The sequence below is a fragment of the Trachemys scripta genome, chromosome 11 (assembly GCF_013100865.1).
Source record: "Trachemys scripta elegans isolate TJP31775 chromosome 11, CAS_Tse_1.0, whole genome shotgun sequence".
NCBI lineage: Eukaryota > Metazoa > Chordata > Testudines > Emydidae > Trachemys > Trachemys scripta.
In genome coordinates, this window is record NC_048308.1 from 36,039,749 (window position 1) to 36,061,755 (window position 22,007).

Sequence of the window (22,007 nt, forward strand, 5' to 3'; positions counted from 1 at the left end):
GGGCTATTCCCCTGGGGCAGATTAGAGCAACATGAAGGCCTCTCTAAACACTCTGGTTTGCCAAGTATTGCTGGGGGATAGGTTCGCCCTGGCCACACCCCTTTTCCCCCAGGTCACAATTCCTTGCCAGCAGCCAGGAGGGCCAGGGTGGACAGCAATCACTATGGCAATTCTCAAGCACCTGAGGACTCACTTATGTGTATTTCTTTCTGCAACAGTAAGCTGAACCGCTTTATGAGTTCTTTCCCAGTGAATTGTGGGAGAGCTTGTCTGTCCTTTCTGGGAACAGGGAGGGATTGTGGGAAGGCATTGGAGGACTAGCAGTACTTGAGTGGTTCTAATCTCCATTCATGCGACAGAGTGACTGTGTCAGCAGCTAACAGCAGCTAGATGTACTCTGTGTTGGAGTGTACCGATCCCACACTGGGCCTGCAGGTAAATGAGAGCCTGTGGGCGCAATCAGCCTCCCATCCGCTACACCTGCAGTAAATGTCAAACCTGGAGGGAGAAGTTAAAAGAATTGAATGTGGCTCAGGTAGGGCCTGACCAGGAATGAGAGCAAATCTTTGGCTCTCACTCAATGAGAGAAGCCTGGTTGGAGTTAGGGAGTGGAGTGGGATTGCTAGCAGACAGAGCACCCCTGAAGGAAGGAAGTTACATCTGCAGCAGGGAGCCCAAGGGAGCTGTGAAGCAGCGGCAGGAAGTGAGGAAGTAAGGATTCTGCATGCTAGTGGAGGGGCCCACAGGGAACAATTCATAGTTTTATCGTGTAAGACTCAAAAAACAGTGCTATTTCTCAGACATGGCAATAAGTCAGCCTGGATAAAATCTGACATGTCTCAAAAACTGATAGAAACATCCAGGTTTTGCACAGACTTCCAGCAGTAGTGAATTTCACAAGTTTACAATCCGATGCAGAAAGTCGTATTTCCTGTAACTGTTCTGAATATTATGTCTGAAGCCTCAGTTATGTATAATATTACAGGGGACAGGAAGCAGGAACCTTTGTAACTTGCACATTTTTACTTGTTCCACGAGATGCCCAAGTACACAAAAACCTTTGCAGGGAGATCTAGTAATATCTGTAGAATTACAGGACTAAGTGGCCATTCATTCCCTTGATGATATGCTGAAGTATTTCCAGATGATTAATTTAATTTTTATCACATAAATCTTGAGAAAAGTATATTATCTCAGAGAACACTCTTTGCTTTCACTTCTTTAGAGTAACCTAATTCAATATTCACTTCTTTGTTTATAGTGCATTTATCATCTCATTCTCTTTCTGTGTAAAATTCTTCCATTTGACACACAAAACAGCTACAAAACAAGGGAAAATGTTAAAGATGATTTTGGAATTGAGCCATACCATCTGCATTGCTCTGTCTATAGTAGAATCAGCTCCGAAGCCAGACACACCAATGTCCATACTCACATCCGCTCCAGATCTGAAGGTCACCCCATTGCCATTTTCAGTGGACTTTACAAGACTGCTTAAGCTTCAAAAATAAAAAATCAATTATTTGACAATTATTTAAATCAAATGTTCTGTGTGACTGTTGCTAGGAAACTTGATAGGTTTCAGAGTAGCAGCTGTGTTAGTCTGTATCCGCAAAAAGAACAGGAGTACTTGTGGCACCTTAGAGACTAACAAATTTATTAGAGCATAAGCTTTTGTGGACTACAGCCCACTTCTTCGGATGTAGTCCACAAAAGCTTATGCTCTAATAAATTTGTTAGTCTCTAAGGTGCCACAAGTACTCCTGTTTTTTTTTAGGAAACTTGAAACATTCTCTCTATAGGCCAACTCCAGAAGCTTTACTTACTCTTCAGTTCAGCGAACCTCTCATTGAATAGAATGGCATTTCTGGCCGAATAAGGAGTAAGAACCTCAGGGTTGGTTATATGTGAGATATACTAAGTCATTAAAAAAGAAAAGGTATGCTGACTACAATTTGGTTAGTCTTATTTTCAATTTTGTTTTCCTGACATTCATAAATCCATTGTCTTTTTAAAACATTTTACTATTCAATAGCATAATTCTTATTAAAAGCTTAGGGCCAGATTTCCACAAGGCAAAAGCCCAAAGCATACACAAAATGTCATTACAATTGTATATCTAACTGGAGAATAAAATTTCAGGAATTGTCTGTATACATTAGTTGTCGATGCATACAAATAACCATTTAGGTTCCTCATGGGTATTTTCATGTAAATGCCCAATTTGCACATGAAATTGTGATAACTGCAGGTGCAATTTAGGCTTGCAATTGTATGAGCAATTTTAGAAATTGGGTGAGAGGAAGAGTATCAGTTCTAAGTAATATGAACTGTGGCCTTACACATGAAGATATTAACAGTGGTCAAAAACAGGACCTTCAGCAACTAAAAGAGAGGCCTTCACTATAGAGTTAACTCAGGTTATCTACACTCGAATTACTTCTCTTGAGTTAACCTGGCTTGACTGAAAGTACCCACACTGCTAAATAACATTAAAGTTGCTCAGTCCACACTGGCACTGACCTCACTCCTGTGTGGCAATCAGGGGCGGCTCTATGTATTTTGCCACCCCAAGCATGGCTGTGAGGCAGCCTTCAGCGGCATGCCTGCGGGAGGTCCGCTGGTAACGCGGATTCGGCGGCATGCCTGCGGGAGGTCCGCCGGTCCCGCGCCTTTAGCGTACCCGCCGCCGAATTGCGGCCGAAGCCGCAGGACTGGTGGACCTCCCGCAGGTATGCCGCCGAATCCGCGTTACCAGCAGACCTCCCGCAGGCATGCCACCGAAGGCAGCCTGACTGCTGCCCTCATGGCGACCGGCAGGCCGCCGCCCATGGCTTGACGCCCTAGGCACGTGCTTGGTGCGCTGGTGCCTGGAGCCGCGCCTGATGGCAATAAGACTTCTGGGGGCATATCACATGGTTCTTTGCATGTAAGTAAGTTGAGCTGCTCTATGAATTCTTTCCCAATGAACTGTGGGATAGCTTGTCTGTCCTTTCAAGGGGACTGTGGGAAGCTAACGGAGGGCTAGCAGCACTCAGGTGGAGCCAGCCTAAGTCCATGTTGCAGAGTGGTTGTGTTAACAGCTAATGAATTGTGCTACCTTGAGCTTTAGACTATAACCTCTGATGGGCTAGTCATTTCAAGTTAAAAGCACCACCATACTCCAAATAAGGATTTTTGTGTGTGGACTAGATTTAAGTTGGGAGCAACACAAGTTATAATTCAAGTACACTTTACAGTGAAGACAAGCCCTATGTGTTGAGCTAAAAGAGAATTCCTTTAGATGTCTGTAGCAGGCTTTTATAGTTGCTGGAACCACCAACAGAGGACATGACCACATGCACTGAGACAGTGCATTGCATAGGGAGAGCCTATTAGGAGGAGCTGAACAACGACAGACTTTAGCGCTAAGCCATACTCATTGAAAAAGATTTTAAAATGAGAACCAGTAGTTAGAGGACTAAGATTTAGAACTCTATTTCAGTGGACCCCATTTTCATGGAAATTGACAATAGTAAAAGACAGGTAAGTGTTTTAAAACTTTCACTTACTCAGTATCTGGGGATGCAATGACCATTTCCATGAAACAGCGCAGAAACAGAATATTACTGTCAGCAACCAACAGTTAGAACTCTAACACTTCCTCTCAGGGCTGGTCTACAACAGTTTTTGCACCCATTTAGCTGTATCAGATCAGAAACTAATATAATTAAGTTAGTGTAATCACCAGGGCCGGCTCCAGGCACCAGCTTACCAAGCAGGTGCTTGGGGCGGCCACTTCGGAGAGGGGCAGCACGTCCAGCTGTTCGGCGGCAATTCGGCGGACGGTCCCTCACTCCTGCTAGGAGCGAAGGACCTCCCGACGAATTGCTGCCGCAGATCGCGATCGTGACTTTTTTTTTTTTGTTTGGCTGCTTGGGGCGGCCAAAACCCTGGAGCCGGCCTTGGCAATCACTAGTGTGGATGCAGATATAATAGATATAGAAGTGTGTATATGGGGGTTGCTTGTTTTGGCATACCAAGATAAAACACTTTTTTATGAGTATAACTAGGTCCGGGTCCACTTTACAAGTTTCACTGACTTAATTATAATGGTTTGGAACCCACTATAGTTACATTGGTTCAAACACTGTGTGTGTAGACTAGCACCTAGCCACCCACCCACAAATTTGCGCGCACACACAAGTTTGATCTGCAGCTGAAAGTGTCATTTCTCACCCATTACTTCAAGAACCAATTTTAAGTTTGAAAGGAAAAAAGAGTAAACGTTTTAAATAAAATAGATATTTTCAAAGAAATGTTTAAAAACCTGCTTGTGCTCTGAGTCCCTTCTTTTTAGAAGTATGGTCTTCATCTCCCTTTTTTCACTTTAAAATATCAAACTTTAAAAAAAATAATAATTCATGAAGTTGAGTTTCACTGGATTGCTGTGCTTCTCAGGTGGCCAGTGATCTGACAGAGGTCTCCTGCCTCACATAAACATAGCATTCCTTGCAGGTGAGTACAACATTACAGAAGAGCTCAGCCTTCTAATGGTTAAAGAGTTCCTGTATCTAACTTGCCTGAGTTGTAGTCTTACAACCTTTGATAAAGTAATTAAAATAAACATATTTAGCCATCCCTCTGAACTGAATACCCAGTCTAATATCCAGTTAAAAAGCATGTTGTATTTATTTATGTGAAAACTAATTGGGACCCAGAGTAGTGTGACAATATGGTAATCTTTGTTGTCAGGTATGACCAGCTTTGTTATTATCTGGAAGCAGAAATCTTTAGGAATTGCCTTTACCCTGCACTTCCCTTGTGCCTGTAGAACAGGGGTTCTCAAACTGTGGGTTGCGAGCTGTCAGCCTCCCCCCACAAGCCCCGCTTTGCCTCCAGCATTTATAATGGTGTTAAATATATTAACAAGTGTTTTTAATTTATAAGGGGGGGTCGCACTCAGAGGCTTGCTATGTGAAAGGGGTCACCAGTACAAAAGTTTGAGAACCACTGCTGTAGAACTGGTATATAGTAGACATATCATATCCTTAAGAAACATTCAGTCACAAATATAAACATCTGATTACAAATGTAATCAACAACCTGCCTTGTGAAACGTACCTTGGTAGTTTGGGAAGTGCTGGTAAGAGGGAGCCTGTCCGTCTGTAGTTAAAGAACCCTCCAACTGCCAATGCTCCAATTATTATTATTAGAATGACTGTCAGCAACACTGCTACTGCTGCTACCAGAGATAGAAGAGTAAGTAAATATTAAAACAAGCATACCTCAAAAGTTAAAAAGAGCCCTGTCAGAAGTATAAGGGTGACCTTAAACTGACACGTGACTTAGCTCAGTTACCAAGTTTAATATATACTTGAAGCTTACTTGTTCCAGGAGGCACTCCCTTTGACAATCCTATTTCACAATAATTTCCCGTGTAGCCATAAGAACACCTGTGAATATAAGGGAGCTAGTTTAACCGTCTGTCTTTTATTAAGTCTAGTGGATAAGCTTTATTATTATATTTTGTAATGTTTACCTACAGGCAGTAGAGTTCAACTCACTTCTTAGTAATTACATGTTTCACTGACTGTAAAAATAATATGCCTGTTATCTGCTTAGAAATAGACATACAGGTAATGCTGAGTCAGAAACTAGATAATTAAAGTTTGGAGATTTGGTTTCCGTGGAGCATCGGCGGCACCTACTGGCTCATACCGTTTGCATTACAGGTCTTTCCCCCCTCACCAAATTTGCCTTTATTTTGTAGTTTGTACTAGAGAAATCTTTATGGCTTGCTTTTTCCCCCCCTTTCCAAACCTTTTAGTTTCAAACTACTTATTTGCTAATGTTTTATGGTCATGTGAATTTTTCCTACCATTGCTACAAATATGCTATTATCAATGTGTTAGATCTTCTGTTAATGCATCATTGTAACTACATTTTGAACCCTAGTTTGCCCACAAAACCAGCAAACTCTGACCTACGATCACTACAACATTGACTTACTTGCATTTGGGAAGATCATTTTCATCAATATAGCATGTTCCTCCATACATACACCTACATGCTGGTGGCATTGTTGGAGGGGATTCAATGGCTGCAGAAATGGAAAGCCATGCATGTGTTAATAAGCCATACTCAGCAAAGCATGTGCCACCATGCAATTTTTTAAGTTTACTTTTAGGGCCAAATTTCAACCAGGCTTGTAATTTTGTGTATGCAATCACCCAAACTGAGTGTGTACTGACATTTGCAAATTCAAACTCAGATGCAGTTTTTCGAAAATATTGCTCTTAATGCCAGGGACATAGGTTGTTACTATATTTACTGTCCTGCCAAAATACAATTTTTAATCCAGGTAAAACTTCTGTTCTTGCATAATAAGGGGTTATTCAGTAAAAATGGTTCAGTAGCATCAAGAAGGGTGCAGGTTTCAACATTTTCTCCTGCATATACAATGAAGAAATGTAAATGAAAATTGCTGGACACTGCAGTGTATGCTTCTAACACTGGAAAGTTATGGACACAGCAAGGTCAGGTCAAGCAAATATCCTGTTCCCTGCCTGCAGGGCTCAAAATTCAGAATGCAACATTATCCTACCTCATCTGTCCCAAACTCCTCTTCAAGCCCGCTGGGAGATTCAGCCCCATAGGGATGGTCATTAAGTGATTTGTCCAGAAATGATGCATTTATTTTTGGAGAGAATGAGGGCAATAGTGGATGGAAACTTGCTTTTAAACAGGAGGAAAGAACCTCTGATGTGTCCCAAGTAGGACAATGACAAAGGGGGAGAAATCCCAAACCCGAGGAGTCTCCATTTATTATCTACATTGTGCTCTGTCAACACAAAGCAGCTCAAGCTCCACATTATTCAGCATTGGAGCCCATTAAATGTCATGCTACTGCTTCAGTCACTCTTCAGGTACCTCCTGAGGCTGCAACATTGTCTGACTTGGACCAGAGACACAACCATATAATATTGGATTGGTACATTTTTTAAGAGAAACCCACAGAGATTCTTCTGATGTTTTGATATTGAATCTAATGAAGATCTTCCAAAAGAGAGTAAGGTTCTTTAAAGTATAATTTTACTGACCTTAATTCAAATTTCGGGAAATCTACACACTAAAAAGCATGGTACAAATATTATGGAAAAGGTCTGAATCCTCTATGCTTTTATAGTCTATACATGAAAGATGCATTTTGGCTCTCTCTTTCTTACACTTACAACCTAGATATACTAGATGAGCCATAACAGTTTTTATGTAGTTCAATTTACCTACTTTTCAGTCACCAGTAGTCCATTCCTGAAACCTTTACTCAAGCAAAACTCTTATTCGTGTCAATGGTAATTTAGCTTATATAGGGATCCCAGATTTGGGGCTAAGGTCTCTGCTTCCAACTAGAGGCCTTAATTTGGGAAAATGATAAAAAACAAACAAAACTATATGACAACTAAATGGTTAAGCCCCACTGTGTAGTTAGGTATTACATAAAAGCTTAAAGCAAAGTTCCAAACAGGAACAGAAAATTGAGTCACTGGGCCCAATATTGTAAAATACCTTTTGTTGTACAATTATTTTTTTTCCAAAACAAAATCTTGACCTGTTTTTCGTCGTCTCTGGTGAGATTATTTAAAGCAGTTTAATTAAGGGTAACAAATACCGGCGCTATGAGCAATAAACAGCAAATCACTGTCATAAAATGTAGCTAAAGCAATTTGCAAGGTTGTTGCTTCAAAGTTCAAAACAAACTTGTGCTAGATACTAATGAGATGCAGCGGTAAACTGAAATATCTCCTTGGCCTGCCTGGAGATGATCCAATACTTAATGCTTAAATAGTATCTTGTGTCAAAGTACCATAGAGTATTGAGTAAATGTAAATCAGAGGTGGCACTATCTTTGTGGAATAGCTTGTGAAATTGTCTGTCGCTGACCTGAAAAAAGACTAATGCAATTCATAGCAGACAGATTAACTCTTCCTCTATCTTGCCACTTCCCTATTTGAGGTTGGGAACTTTTATAGCCCTCTTCCAAAACTCATGACTGTACACCTGGCTGTCAGGCAAATTGGTCTCTCTAAGCTCCACTGATATCCAGTCCATGAACTGGGTATTTGGCCTCCCCTTTCATCATCTTCTGTCCACGATCACTGCCAGGGTTTACCAATGTAACTCTTGGGTCTCTGCTGGGCATGTCCATACCAACATAGACTAGCTCCCTCAACTTGTCTTCAGTTAGGGCAACTCTCATTAGAAACTTCTCAATCTCATTTAGCTGCCTATCATAGAGCATCCAGCCATTTAACCATTTTAACATCTTCATTTCCATAGAGGAGAGCATACGGATTTCTTTTCTTGTGGCTGGCAAAGTCTCCATTTCATACATAGGGATGGATCAAATTACAATGCACTCTACCTTTTAACATTATTATCAGCTTTTTTTCACAGATAACTGCAGGAAGCAGCTTTGTTACAATGCTGGGCATGTCTCAGGAGGGTGCCATTGCCAACAATCATTGACCTAGCTATTTAAATTCTTTCACTTTTCTAAGCTCTGTCTATAATATCCTTCATGGTGGGTCCTCCTCCCTCTGCTACCATAGCCTCAGTCTTACCAATGGTCATTCTTAATCCTGCAGATGGATTAACTATAGAGAAGTAGCCTAGATTTAGTGTCACAAGGAACCCTTTGTTATAGTTATTGCCCATCAAGGTGCAAATAAGATTAGGATATGTTTGGCTCATCTTTTGTACTTTTTGTCATGATGAGGTGCTATCAACCAACCTAAGCCAGAACCCAGACTCCCTGGGTGCACAAAGAAGAGAACACCTGGAACCTCCGTTAACAGCTAAGTAAAATGGCAACCCTCACACTCACAAAGTGCAAGGACTTTTCCTGGGTATTGCCCCCATCTTATCTATTGAGGGTGGAGAGAGGTGGGAGCATGCTCATGGACCCCATACCTCTCTCTACTGCTTTGGGTGTGTGCTCAAGGAAGACACAGCAACTGTACTTCCCATGTGCTCCTGATAGCACTGTGTGGTCTGGTGCAATTCTACAATTTAGCACTGAATGCTTATATTTAAAAGGTTTGCATGATAAGCCACACAAATGGTTTATAACAGAATAAAAGAATCTGGTTGCTCATGGCTTAAACTTGTAGCGCAGCTGATGCCAATCATATCCGTTAGTCAGGTCAAAATCCTGGATTGACCAAGGCTTTTAGCCCAGTTATGGAGTGTTTGTAGAGCTGGGTGGGAACTAGATTTTCTGCTTCATGCAAAATTCCACAATTCAAATTTGTTCCATTCCAAAACGGAATGAAATAAAACATTCCAGTTACCCACAGAATGAAATTTAAAAAAAAAAAGATTTGTTTTGGGTTGATCGAAATGTTTTGATAAAATTGAAATGTTTTGTTCCCATTTTGATCTTTAAAAAGATTATACAATATTATATAATTTTTTTAAAATTGAAACAAAAAGCCATTTTGAAACAGAAAATCAAAATGTTCTATTCAGAAAAAAGTCAAAGGAAAATGTTTAGACCTTATCAGAAGGCTGTTCTGTTTTTTTCCCCCGTAAAACAAATTTTTTCCAAAACTGAAACAGTTCGGTGAAACATTTTGCTTCAACAAGTTAGCATTTTCCTACGAAGAATGTTCCACTGGAAAATTTCCTACCATCTCTAGTGGGTTAGGTTACACTCCATCTGTATCCATGTTGTAACTTGGTCCCCTGGCTATAGCTGTAATGTTCACAGGACCTAACCTAGGCTACAAAGTTTGAAACCGCATTTGGAACCTAACTTCCCCAAAGGTCAAAGGTGTATGGGTCTGCAGTTCTGGTTCAACTCATTAGAAACAAATCACCAGGAGTCTCTGGAGACAGCTGTACACTTGTGAACGTTTTTTATGAACAATGGCCTGTTTCACAGCTGGACCTGAAACCTGGCAAATTTTACAGAGTTGATGTTATCATGTCTATTTTACAAATGAAGAAACTGAGGTACAAAGAAGTTAAGTGACCTGTCCAAGGTAACAGCAAATCAGTGGTATAACTGGCAATATAATTCACATGTCCTGGCTTCAGGGCTTCTGCTTTAACCACTGAAGAACCCTCCTCCCAGTTTGTATTTCTAATTCAAGAATGCTTTATCAGTCATGGAAAAGCTATATATACCTCTACCCCTGTATAACACGACCCGATATAACATGAATTCGGATATAACGTGGTAAAGCAGCACTCCGGGGGGGCAGGGCTGTGCACTCCAGCGGATCAAAGCAAGTTCGATATAACGCGGCTTCACCTATAACGCGGTAAGATTTTTTGGCTCCCGAGGACAGCGTTATATTGAGGTAGAGGTGTACATTCCCCCTCCAAATCAGAATGACATATTAAAGGAAAATACTACTCAGTCAGTGGTTCTGTTTGCAGTTGGACAATTCACTCTACCTGCATCACACTCTGTGGTGCTGCCCTCTATAAAACGAGCCCCTTGTGGACAAGAGCAAGTGTATCCCCCTGGTCTCAGCAAGCAGAGATGGCTGCAGACATCTTTACAATGATTAGGCACTGAAATGCAGATATAACAAAGGTTAACTGGAGATATAACAAAGGTTAAACTGGAGAAGCATTCTAGCAGCATTTCTGAGACATAAACAGGGGGTTTTCCACCTGTCACCAAAGTAGCTCATGATTGTTACAGTAAAATTCTAAACCAAGTGCTTTTTCTACATGTAAAGCAACCAAGATGGCTTATAAATATTGTATTTTATATTAAAATCTTCTGTCTTCTTTTAGATTCATTACAAGGGCTAAATTATAGCTTTCGAATCAAGTGCACAAGGAGGTGAAGGAACAGAACATCTCCATTGTCTGAGCACCACGAAGCATGCCTACTCCAGGTACATCTACACTGCCTGCTTCTTTCCACCAGCTCCCTGTGGCTGAGCCCTTCTCCCTGCTGCAGTGAAAGACTCCAGCAGCGGGGAAAGGCTATGGCACAGGAGAGGCAGTGGGAAAACACTCTGCCAGCTCCCCATTGCTGGAGCTTTTCCCTGCTGCCCCCCCATGCCAGAGCCTTTCCTTGCCCCTCTCTCTGCTGCCGGAGTCTTTCACATGTAGCTACACACCGCCATGTGGACACACCTTGCTTTTCACTGTGGCATGTGGCTACATGGACACTACACACCACCATAGTGCAGACGAAGCATTCTAGGAAGAGCATGCTAGAGTAGTATGAACTGCTCCTGGGCAGCCCTGCCTTTACTTGCCATTGCAGGAGAGTTAAGATAGAGGTGGTCTATACAGGAGGCAGTAATGAGTGGCCTGCACTTTGTGCTTTTGGAGTGCAAATATCAATTATTGTTGCCTCCTGTGTAGAAGCTGTAGGAGGGGGAAAATGGACTCAGACATAATTTTGTGCTAAATGACTGCAAAAGAGAAATGTATTGTTCTTCTGTGTTTAAACCCTGCTTTATTTTATATGTTCCCCCCTCTCTCTATCTGTCTATAGTTAATACACTTATCAATCCCAGTTCCATCTTTATGCTTTCAAAAATACGTACTTCATTTGCTTAGAGATCTGCCGTTTCCCAGGTTATTACTAAGCTTTCTGAAGGCACTGTTATGGATTTGGGATAGTAGTTTCCAGATAACAGGGAACAGAACATCCAAGACTGGTGATTACCTGACTGATTGTATCTATGCTGATGATAGATACGCACTTGAGTGAGCCAAGGGTTTACAGTCAGCACTTTCACCTTTTCTCCATTTCCAAATTTATCTTCCTTCCAGACTTCACCTCTTTCCTTAGAAATCCAATATAAATGGCCTTCAAAGACATCAAGGCTGTACGGACTGCTGACTTCTCAAAGGAACAAAAAAATCATCAGTTAGCAAAGAATCCCTAGAAGTATTGATGAGCCAACTATTCTTCTTCTTGAATGAAGTATTTTATTCATTAACCACTTGCATTGGTATTGATGGAAATGTCATTGCATGACTGAAAAGAGCAGGCCACTGTACCTGCAAATTGATAACACATGTAAAACAGCAATTATCAATCCAGTTTGTGCCATATTCTGTCTGTTTTGCTCATGCAAGTTAATCGCAGTGGACCTAATTCTCAACCACCTTGCGTAGTCATTTACACGCATGCAAAGTGAATGCAAAACGCTACCAAGTCTGTTTCTTAATAAGGTACCTAATTGGGAGCTGAGTGTTTTTGAAAATCTGGCCCCAGTTGTGAGATCTGAGTACTTGAAAATCTGGCCCTACGTTCACATTAATTTTTTAGACCAGAAATACATACAACATTCATGTAAATTTCCTACCTCCGTGTAATACAGTGGTCCTGTCTGTTCCATCAGGTCTCATGGATTCAATAATATTTTCTTTAGAATCACTCCAGTACAGCCTGTCATTGTTGAGATAATCAATAGAAAGGCCTGTGGGCCAGCCAAGGTCTTCAGAAACCAGCGTTTGCCTTTGCTGTCCATCCATCCAGGCACATTCAATCTTTGGCTGCCTCCCCCAGTCAGTCCAATACATAAGCCTACAAGAATATAACTAGAATTTAAAATGACTTAGAATTCGGTGGTTGGGATTGTTTTCTTCGGCATCATCCAATAACTAAGTCGTAGGACCCATCAAAGAGGCTGTTGTGTAACTCCTGATCTGCAGACTGGGATCAGGAAAAACACACACAGAGCTCAACAGATGAGCAAATTTTTATGAATGAATAAAATGGAAAATAAACGTTAAAGGAGAGTTTCTGCATCTTGGCACTCAGGTGGAGAGGGGGCAGTTGCAGAGGTAATTCTAACAGGATCATTTAGGAAAAAGGGCTTTCAGCAGTTTCCTTTGGGGTGCTATCCTCAGTTCATGTAACTCAACACAGGTCCTTTGGCTTCAATGGATCTTCCCCAATTTTCTCCAGCTGAGTGTTTGACCTATGATATGTATCACCCAGAGATGTTAACTATGCCAATGTATTTATACCGTTTCCCATTTAATACATAGTGAAAATTGCAGCAAAGATAAACAGTGCAGAGTGGCAAGTAAGTATGCTGCATTCCTTACTCATACATTAACTTTAAGGGGACAATCTATGGGCTAGACACAACTTTCCCATAGTGCAGCTGAGTAGGGGAGAATGACTCCTCCCACCTCTGTGCATCTATGTTAGGGTTGCCCAGTTTACTGCTCTGGCCACAGAAGGGGCTGAGTGCCTGATGCTATCCCCTGTGAGCAAGGGGTTATGGAGGGGATGGGAAGGAATGAGGAGTGGATGGAGATAGGGCTCCACCATCCAGCCCACCAGCAAAGCTGGTCAAGCACAAAAGAAGTAAGCTACACCCAAAAAGGGTAGAAGTAAATTACTCCCTCTTCCACAGAGGAAGAGAAGAGCTGGGGAGGAATTGTGCTTTGCTGGATCGGCCATTATTGTGTGATGCTGAATACAAAATGGGGACTGGTTAGGCCAAAACAAATAATAGAAAAGGAAAATGATGATGTTTCTTTGGTTCTTGTAGTCTGAATAAATGGAAAGATATCCCCACAGCTTTTCCTGTTTCTTGAGTAATGATAATAAGATAGGCAGGAGGAGTTATAGGAAAGACATCTTTAATAGGTATGTTAAGGAGTCGTATCACATGTTGAGGCTCTACAGTTTGAGACACAACAGTTTGACCTCTGAGCCTCTGTTGTAACACCAAACCAGACCCCTCCTGAAATCTGGCCCTGAAATACGTTCCCTTATTTAAAAGTTCCCTGCAATCAGTTTATGGACAGAAATTTGTATGGACATCAACAGCAACACATAGCCTTAGTCTTTTCAGTTACTGAGCTCTCCTATAGATTATTGTTGTGTTCTTGTTCTATTGTTGTCTTGCTTGCTGCATGCTATTTCCCAGAACTCCTTGAGGTCCTGAAATGCTTACCCAAGCTTGGGATTCACAACAATAGCTGCTGGTTGATCCAGTAGAGAGGAAATAAGCCACTTCCTGTACCGTCCATCTAGCTTTGCTACCTCTATTCGATTTGTCCCAGCGTCAGTCCAGTAAAGATGCCTGAATTATATTAAACACAAAATGCTGTAAAAGGTTAAGATGTTATATCTGGGGACAGGGCTGAGAAAATCTGCCTATCTTTTAATAAGTTTCTTGCTGTTGTTTTTTACAGCACTCAGTATTCAAATGGAAAAAAAACCTGACACATTAAAAAACATTGGGACCCTGTAAAATCACATTAATTTAATACCAATATAACTAATACAGGGATACTGCACTAGTTGAATGGTAGAACTGCCAATATGCCTCACCACAGTGTCACAGAAACCTCACTGTTGAATTTAGATGCAGTTTGTTGCAGAATTCAGCAGACCTTACCTACAAGGTTAACTAGGTTTCTCTTTGTGCAGAAGTTTCTGCAGCTGGCCTTGTTTCCTGTCAAATAACCTTGATAAAAGTCCTACTGTGAGGTTTTATTGTTACTTTTAGGCACTGCAGGTAACTAATGAGCATCTTCACAGATGCCACAGTCTTCTGGGAACAGAAAGCTGATTCATTAAAACTGAAAATTAATTTACATTTGAATTAATCTTGTGAGTGCATCTGTTTGGTTTGATGGGGCCACAGCTCCACTCTGTATTTTTGTCTTTTAACAAAAACATTTTCAGAAACAAGGGTTGTTATGAATTTTTAAGTATCGTACCTGATATACAAATTTTCTGATCCTATGTGCAGACCAGTGTTTGCTCTTCCTTGATTTTAGCTAATCTTTATTGTAATACCTTTGTTAATCTTCTTAGCTGTCTCAAAGAAGATCATATATTAAACAAAATAATATTTAGCACTTGTAGCATGCCTTCTCTCTGAACCAATGTAGTCTCATCACCACCTTGTGAGCATATGGAAGTATTTTCATTCCTTAAGGCTGTCAATTAATCACTCACGCGATTAACTCAAAAAAATTAATTGTGATTAATCGCACTGTTAAACAATAGATTACCAATTGAAATGTATTAAATATTTTTTGATATTTTTCTATATTTTCAAATATATTGATTTCAATTACAACACAGAATACAAAGTGTTCAGTGCTCCCTTTATATTATTATTTTTATTAAAATATTTGCACTGTAAAAATGGTAAACAAAAGAAATAGTATTTTTCAATTCACCTCATACAAGTACTATAGTGCAATCTCTTTATCGTGAAAATGTAATTTACAAATGTAGATTTTTTTTGTTACATAACTGCACTCAAAAAAACAAAACAACGTAAAACTTTAGAGCCTATAAGTCCACGGGGTCGGGGGGGGGGGGGGCGGCCGGCGGCTTTTTTGCCTGGGGCGGCAAAAAAGCCAGAGCCGGCCTTGGCCATGCGAACGCTTGTTCTCACTGTCAGGTGACATTGTAAACAAGAAGCAGGCAGCATTATCTCCTGCAAATGTAAACAAACTTGTTTGTCTGAGCGATTGGCTGAACAAGAAGTAGGACTGAGTGGACTTGTAGGCGCTAAAGTTTTATATTGTTTTATTTTTGAATGCAGTTTTTTTTACATAATTCTACATTTGTAAGTTCAACTTTCATGAGAAAGAGATTGCACAACATTATTTGTATTAGGTGAATTCAAATATACTATTTCTTTTGTTTTTTTACTGTGCAAATATTTGTAATAAAAATGATAATATAAAGTGAGCACTGTACACTTTGTATTCTGTGTTGTAATAGAAATCAATATATTTGAAAATGTAGAAAACATCCAAAAATATTTAAATAAATTGTATTCTATAATTCAACAGTGTGATTAATTGTGATTAATTTTTTTAATCGCTTGACAGCCCTATTATTTCTATTTCACAGATGAGGAAACAGAGGCACAAAGACGTGACCCCTGTCTCAGTGTATAGATCCTGTGGGTATGTCTGCACTTCAGTCTGAGGTGTGAGTATAGCTCAGGTAGGCACACTCACACAAGCTTTAATCTACCTAGCATAGCTAAAAACAGCAGTGAGGATGTGGCGGCACACATACCCCAGCATGGACTAGCATGGCGAGTACTTATCCAGGGTTCCATGCAGGCTTGTGCAGCCCACACCACAGTCTGTGCTGCTACAACTCCAGTGCTATTTTTAGCCAGGCGACCTAGATTAAAGCTAGCACGGGTATACATGCCTAAACTGCAATCACACCTCCTGTTGCATACAGAAATAATACCCTAAGTATACACTGAGTGGGTTTTTATTTAAATCTCTAACCATTGCTATAGTACTAATACAGATCCAATGCCAGGATAGACAGGCTGCTGGTGTGTTTACCACTACGTTGTCTGCACCTGCTCACAATTGTGGAGATATTGACACATAAATGCAGCCAGCCCCTACTGCCCTCAGAGATAACCTTGGTTCTTGGGTTGATCTGCCCTGGGTAAAGCTGACACTAAGAGAACGTGAAGGCTGACAGTATAAATCTAAGGCTTTCAACACAGAGGTTTTCTCCAATGCTATCACACAGCCATGGTGGAAGAAAAGAGATAATTTTTCCCCTCAGCCATTGAGTCAGAACCAACAGAACTTTTCAGGGTAGTAAAATCACGTCGTCCAACCAAATTATGTCATCCTGCCCTGGAAATCAGCAATTGCGATGAGGAACTGCCCACCTATTTCACAGAGCATATTACCCAATCCAGGAGGCAGAGCAACAGGAGCCACCCATCAAGCTCACGACTGAAAACATCTGTCTCCTTTCCCTAGTCATTCACACAAGAGGCTCTGAAGAACTACAGGAAGTCTGACTCAATACTGGTAACTCAGACCCAACAAGCTAAAAAGGGCTGTCTCCAACTATGCCCATCCACTACCAATATCCAGGTCTCCCCCAGTCAGGTGCCAGGCTAGCACATGCAATTAGAAACAACACTAGTTATGCTGATGGATGACCTTCCACCGCCCATAATGGGAAAGCAGTGAGATGGCCAAGTTCCTTTCTCTCAGGCCATGAACTCAGAGTTGTAATGAGCAATTCTTCCTCACTTTACCAGACTGCTCACTATGTTGTGCTTCTATCACCACATCTTTACTGAACCACTAGGAAAAACTATGAAATTTAACAGTCAAATGTCCACACTACGCAGATGAATAGCTCAGCACCACAATTTCACTCACTTGCAAGACTGATACTCAACTATCTCAGCGCCTGGGTGAGATCAGCCAGTAGATGAAAGGCAGCTGACTGATGCTAAAACTAAGCAAGGTGGAGGTGATGCCAGAGGGGAGAGGGAAACATTTTACAGAAATAATCACTACCGTGCTATCTCCCACCATTAAGGGAGTCTGTCTTCAGTCAAGCTGTTTCATTGGCTGGGCGTTCCATTCAGACTCCTCACTGTTTCTGGATGCTGAAATAGCTACTGCTGCCAAAAATGCTTTATTCCCTTTGTAGATAGCAAGAGGCTGTGTCCCTTACTGACCTGATCACTGTGACTTTTGTCACTCCCAGGTTGGCACACAGCAACTCCCTGTACTTGGAATGATTGCACCAGCCTTAAAACACTTCAGCTGGTCCAATATGCTGCAGCCCATCTCAAAAATGAATCTTGCTACTGTGAACATATTGTGTCCTATAGGGCAAGTTCTTTCACAAGTTCTTAATTTAATGCCAGGGAGAATGTCCAGCAAACATAGTGGCCCGTGCACCATAATCCTAATGAGGCATGACTGATCTGCCAGTTGCGGAGTATGTGCAGTGCGCAGGCAGCTAGCTAGAACGTCTGATGCAATCAGCAACAGGTGTTAGATTGAGGCACATGCTGCTTCTGATCAAAGAAGCAAAGTGTGTACAAAAGTGCATTCGTCTGAGCCACCTTGAGACCTCCCATCTCCAGCACGAGGACGGCTTGTGCAGGATGCAAGACTAGCACCATATTTCTCATCTCTCATGCATGCCTGTCTAAGATAAAAGGACTGGATTTCACATGTCTAACCAGTGATCAATATCTCTGACTCTTTCCATATTCATGTATGTACCATTCCCAACTTTTCTGTTTACTCACCTCCCAACCCAGTCCACAGCTAAACCATCAGGATTTACTATGTATCTCAGATTCAAGTCAACTTCCTTCACGGGATTGTTTCCACTGCCATCAAATGTGGGGAGATAAGCACGTTTGATGGATCCAAACTCAGAGCCATGTCCCAAAATGCTGTAGTATACAATACCTACAAAAAATTCACAGATCATTTTCATTGTGAAGTCATTTGAAATGTTTACTCATTTTTGGAAGATCCTACCCCTATTGAGATAACTATGGTATATGAGATACCAATTTAACATATTTCTATTTGTGTGAGAATCTCATGTTAGCACTCAATGAAAATGCAAAATATAGGAAAATTTGTACTAATTCTAAAATCATCAGTCTAAAATACATACTTTGGATAAGAGGTACAGCTGAAGTCATTAAAGATCCCATGCCACCTTTTGCAAGAGAGTCAGTGCCTTACCTCTGATATCTATTTCATTGCATAGGATCTTGTGAGCCCATACAGGGGCTACACATGGCAGAGGGTTAGTTCAGCGGTAGGGTGGCATATGACAGAACATAAGGATTCACCAGCCTTTTCCCCGCTAGGGATGGGTGGTGGAGGAGAGACACATGAGTGCAGACTACTGTAGTCCTGAAGCCCTGCTGAGGTTTGAAGAGTGCAGGAACTAGCTGTGGCCAGCCCTGAAGTTGGGGGTGCCAGGGTGAGGGGCTTCTTGCACTCTTCTACGCTTGCACACATAGTAAGGGCCAGCCACAACCCTGCCATCAAAGTTACAATGTCCTTGGGTAAGAAATGAAAGGGACAGAAAGAGACAACAGAACAAACCAAAACTCACTGACTAGATGTAGTAAAATTACTGACAGGGTGTGAGAGGAAAGGTATGAGGGAGGCGTATAGCTGAAGGACACATCCACTCCACCAGGACTGTTAGCTAATCTACTTTGATTGTAAATTAAAAAGGGAAATTAACCTCCAAAACTAACACTAGTTCTGAAACAAAGAATATATAGTTAAGTATGAAAGCTTCAAATATACTCACTCAGGCCTATCCCCTCAGGATCCCAATCATAGTCTATAGCTTGGATGTGCTCCTGGTTATCAATGTAGTCAGAGTACTGCTGTGATGAGATATTGTATCTCCGAATACGCACATTGTCTGGCAGGAGTAACAATGGTGGGTTACCTGGAAAGCAACAATAGATTTTACTTCTCTGAATTTAACAGTACTCTCACAAGGGAAGCAGGTGAAAATTACCGATGATCAAACCTATATTAAACGTTTAGAGGTTATGTTTGGATAAGAAACTGATAGAAAAAATACTTGGACAATCATCTGAACTACCCAACCCTTTTGGGTCTGCAAAACTGGTGTCATCCTGCAGGTGCTTACTGCTAGGCTTGGTGTTAACTCCCATCACTAGTCCTGATGCTGTCAATGCACTCACCATAATAAGCACTAAACCTAGTAGTAAGTGTTTGCAGGTTCAGGCCCTTGGACTGGAAACTTTTGAAACTGTTTTTTTAATAAGTCTTCTTACACCCCTTGGCTTTTCAGCTTTTAAAAATTCTTACTGCAAACAGGCTCGGTCTCTTGCTTTCTCTTTGTAAGGCTACATTATTTAACTCAATACACCACAACTTCGTCATTTATCACTTAGCCTTTAAAAGCTCTGAGCTTTTTATATACAGCATAACCCCGCTTCAATCACCATATATTATTACTGTTTCATTGACAGCCCTCCTTTCTGTTTTCTCCAGCTCTTTGTTTTTCGTTTTCTGAACCAAATCAGAATCTACCTACTCAATGACTGTCACACTGACATTAACCTAAGAGACAGAACTAATGATTGGAGTTATAAATGAGCTGTTATAAATCCTCCTGTTTGTGTTCATCAGTCCATGAACAATAAACAGTGATCTGTCAGCAAACTGTCTTTGATTTGCACCACTTTAATACAACTGTCTTCTTCTAATACATTACTTAGATTACAAAAACTAAAGCCTTCGGGGGTGGGAGCTAACGGGCAGCTGCCTTTTGCTGATAACCACAACATAGACAATCTTTTGTTTTCAGGAAATCTGGAGGAAGGGGAGAGGAGGGCAGGCACCCTCTAAATATTTTAGAGTATTTATCAAGTCAGATACCTGCAAGAAGCGGGTATTATTTTAATTCTTACAAATGGAAGCAGAGAGGGAGTATTTACATTCCTGCACAAAGATGTACAAGGTTACAAGGATGTATGTAAACCAGACAGAATCTAATGGTGCACAAGAAGATTTTTGTTTTTCCCCCAGTTATAACGGGGAAGCCTACATTCATTAAAGTTATAGCATGCTTTTTACAGGTGGCAATCAGTCAGGCTGTCAGTTAAACATACCATTGGCAGCACACTGTTTTCCCTGTTGATCACCCACAGACCTAAAGCCATCAGCACAGAAACATTCATAACTTCCTTTGGAATTCTTACAGTCCTGGGGGCAGGTTCCAAAGATCTCACACTCATTGATATCTAAACACAAATGGAGAGAGAAAATATCTCAGGTTTAATTGTTTCCTTAGCTGAACTTAGTCACATTTATAATTTTGACATTCTGATTTGGGGCAACTAGTGGGGAGGAACACAAAGGGGGCACCAACCAAAGAGGGGCACATGGCCTCACGACATGGCACCCCTCATGACTCCTCCCCACCCCACCCCCAGCCTGGGGCCCCCATGCTATCCCCATCCCACCCCTTCCCCATCCCACATTACCTGGCAGAGGGGGGCTCTGTCCCACTGCGCTGCACCGCGCCGGGCAGTGTCCCCTCAGGCAGGGTGGCCGGAGGCTGCCTGGGACTTGGGAGAGTGCTGCTGCCCCATCCCAGCACATTACCTGGACGGAGGGGGTGAGGGGCGCGGCAGGCTGCTGTACCGCACCGGGCAACATTCCCCGGCAGCATGGTCGGAAGAGTGTGAACAACCAGGACTCACTGTCAACTCCATCCCAAAAGAGGAAGCTGTGTGTGGCAGCTAGAAAACTGTGGAGTGGCCCCAGCCCACCTACTCAAACAGATACACCCGAATCCTGGCATAAATACAGGGGGACCTCTGCTCCTCCTCAGGGGAAGGGCCTTTGCTGCTGCTCTGGTGGGTGGAGAGAAAGGGGCCCCATGCCTCTGTCTCTGCCTCTCTGGGAAAGGACACCACCATTCCTACTCCAACGGGTAGGGAAGGACTTCAGAGCAGGGGAAAGGCCATATGGGGATGAAGCCACAAGGGGCCCCATGGCAGGGTGTGCCTAGGGCCTTAGATTGCTCTAATCTGGCCTTGCACATGCCAAGATACCCAGGATATGATGTGTTCTGCCCTGTAAAGGGATTCTAAAATGACATCACAGGTTCCCATGTTTATTTTGTCTCAGTCATTTCCAGATCCAGTGTGCTTGGTCACTAATGTTTGTTCTATCTGTCACTCTGGAATCTGAGAGTCCAGCTAGGTTCTTTCCATGGAGCACATCGTCACCAGCATTAACGGTTCTGTGGGCCAAATGCTGCCTTCAGCAGCACTTCAGTGTACATCTGTGCAAACCCCACTTCTTAGAATTTAGTAAACAATTCTCTAGACTGAGCTGACAGACTAGACTCCAGCTCTCTGTCTCTCTTTTAGATGTGCCTGGTTCTATGTCACTAGCTAGAGTAAGAAGCAATACAAATTTATTTTCATCTCTAAAGCAAGCATATATTACACTAAACTACACAGGGAACAGAGCTGTTAGGCAACAGTGTAGAACTGCACTGTAAGCAAGTTAGTGAATTTCTCAGAGCAGAAGCTTTGATTCTATTGTAAATTCTGACAGTGGTAACTCAGATATGATCTAGCCTTAAATCAATGGAAAGACTCCCCTTTATTTCAATGAAGCTGGATCAAGCCATAAAGCTCTAATTCAGCAAATAAGAATGTGCTTACCTTTAAACATCTGAGTAC

At 41.7% G+C, this 22,007-nt stretch overlaps 1 protein-coding gene across 3 annotated transcripts in view; it reads right to left on the minus strand.

The window, feature by feature from the left end:
- Positions 1 to 22,007, minus strand: part of LRP2 (LDL receptor related protein 2) — a 187,660-nt gene that overhangs the window by 6,708 nt on the left and 158,945 nt on the right. For 2 of the 3 annotated variants that reach the window (XM_034785710.1, XM_034785708.1), the window contains 11 exons: positions 20,421 to 20,552; positions 19,082 to 19,225; positions 18,048 to 18,213; positions 13,935 to 14,063; positions 12,327 to 12,547; positions 11,681 to 11,857; positions 10,444 to 10,563; positions 5,992 to 6,082; positions 5,368 to 5,435; positions 5,104 to 5,224; positions 1,370 to 1,499 (listed from right to left, as the gene is read on the minus strand). In XM_034785710.1, coding sequence (XP_034641601.1) covers positions 1,370 to 1,499; positions 5,104 to 5,224; positions 5,368 to 5,435; positions 5,992 to 6,082; positions 10,444 to 10,563; positions 11,681 to 11,857; positions 12,327 to 12,547; positions 13,935 to 14,063; positions 18,048 to 18,213; positions 19,082 to 19,225; positions 20,421 to 20,552 — 1,499 coding nt within the window. The remainder of the gene's footprint in view (positions 1 to 1,369; positions 1,500 to 5,103; positions 5,225 to 5,367; positions 5,436 to 5,991; positions 6,083 to 10,443; positions 10,564 to 11,680; positions 11,858 to 12,326; positions 12,548 to 13,934; positions 14,064 to 18,047; positions 18,214 to 19,081; positions 19,226 to 20,420; positions 20,553 to 22,007) is intronic. The other variant, XM_034785709.1, reaches the window with a different exon arrangement.